Source organism: Phocoena phocoena, chromosome 8, assembly GCF_963924675.1.
Source record: "Phocoena phocoena chromosome 8, mPhoPho1.1, whole genome shotgun sequence".
Classification (NCBI taxonomy): domain Eukaryota; kingdom Metazoa; phylum Chordata; class Mammalia; order Artiodactyla; family Phocoenidae; genus Phocoena; species Phocoena phocoena.
The window spans coordinates 107,627,722-107,629,410 of record NC_089226.1 but is presented as its reverse complement, the minus strand read 5'-3'; the positions used below and the strand labels follow the sequence as shown (position 1 = coordinate 107,629,410).

Sequence of the window (1,689 nt, the reverse complement as noted above, 5' to 3'; positions counted from 1 at the left end):
GCTCTGGGACTCAGAAACTTCTCTTTTCCTTGTTGTATCAGGCGGGGTCCAGGCAGGAAACTGCTAGGCAGAGCCCTGAGGTTCTGGAGCAAAGCTGTGCTTTCCGTGTCAGAGACCTAGCAATCATTGAACAGCTCCCAGGATGCTCCCGGGCCCTTGTAGAGACTGAGAGCCTGACCACAGGACAGCGAGTGGCCACACGCCTGGACTGCCCCTCCTGAGCTGGGGACTGTCAGAGCCTCCAAGTCGTGATGTGGGTCAGACACTGCAGCGATCCTTCCTCGGTGGATATGGTGCATTTGGGATTGGACCTCAGCAGGTCCAGTGGGTCCGGGAAGCATTGTGGGCATGTGACTCAGAACTTCGTGTCACCAAAGCCTCTGCTTTAGCTCGCTCTTGAAGGGGTCACCTAGACCAGCTGGTGGAGGAGAAAGAGATTTGGGTTTTGTTCACAGATGGGTTGATATACCGGTCCAGGCCCCAAATGAGCTGCTGGCACACCGTGGTCCCACTGAGGAGTACATCTAAGGGACAGTGGGGAGGACAGAACTGCAAGCACGGGGGGAGCAGTGATCTGAAATAAGGAGGTATGTGAGCTCTTGAGCAAACAGTGTGGCTGGTTGCCAGGGCCTTGGAGGGAGCAAGGTTGGGAGACGGTGGATGGGCAGCTGCAGCAGCCGTGGCTCAATAAGGGCTCAGATTAAACTCAGAAAACGGTACAATGGTGTCTACCGGGGCTGGAGGAATTGGGTGTACGTTGTGTGATGGTACAAATCTGCAACTAGAGACTTCCAAATCCGGAAGCTTTTCCTTCACTATTCCCTTCACCTGCGTGACACCTTTATGGTCCTGCGGTCCTCCTTCTACTTCACTGGCCCGGGCATCCTGACTGCCATCAGCGTCCAGCGCTGTCTGTCCTCCTTCTTCCCTATTTGGTATCGGTGACGTTGCCCCAAGCACCTGTCAGGCAACGTGAGCGCCCTGCTCGGGACTCTGAGCTTTTCGGTTAATATACTGAGAGGTCGTGCCTGTGGTCAGTTACTCATCCCCAGGACAAAGCTCTGTCCTGTGCGTATGACCACCACCACCGTGTGGGGCTTCCTGCTGTTCTCCATCCTGGGCGTGTCCAGTCAGCTGTTGCCCCCCAAGTCCAGGCGAGCTCCCAGCAACACTGGCCCAGAAAGCTCTACCTGATCCTTCTGTTCTCGGCCCTGGGCTTCTTCCTCCTTGGCCTGCGCCTCTGCATCATCCGGTTCCTTGTAGCTGACATGTAAAACCACAGCCTCAGCGACGCCTGCGTCCTCCTGTCCTGCGCCAACAGCACGGCTAACCCTGCTCTTTACTTTTTCATTGGGGGCCTTCAGAGACAGTGGCTGAGGGAGCCCCTCAAGCTGGTCCTCCAAAGAGCCCTGGGCGAGGAAACAGAGGATGGTGAGGGTGGGAAGGTGCCCCTGACTGGCAAGGTGGAGAGGGTGGACCTCTGAAGGACGGGGGGCTCCCAGTGGATCCGTGTCCCTGGGGCACAGTCCCTACCATCTCCTGGTGGTAACTATGCCTCGCTGCCAGCAGCACAGACCTCCCCAAGTCAGCACCCCCAAATAGTCCCCTTCCCAGCCTCCTCTTTGTGAAAAACGAGGACAAATAGCCACAAACAGAATTTTTTGTTTTTGTTTGTTTGTTTTGTTTTTT

The 1,689-nt window shown here is 56.0% G+C and overlaps 1 protein-coding gene across 1 annotated transcript; it reads left to right on the top strand.

Moving 5' to 3' along the window:
* Positions 1–843: 843 nt before the first annotated feature.
* LOC136127069 (mas-related G-protein coupled receptor member X2-like) lies at positions 844–1,484 on the top strand. The gene is given in 2 exon segments (XM_065882483.1): positions 844–1,154; positions 1,283–1,484. Coding segments are annotated over 2 exon segments (513 nt in total).
* Positions 1,485–1,689: the final 205 nt, after the last annotated feature.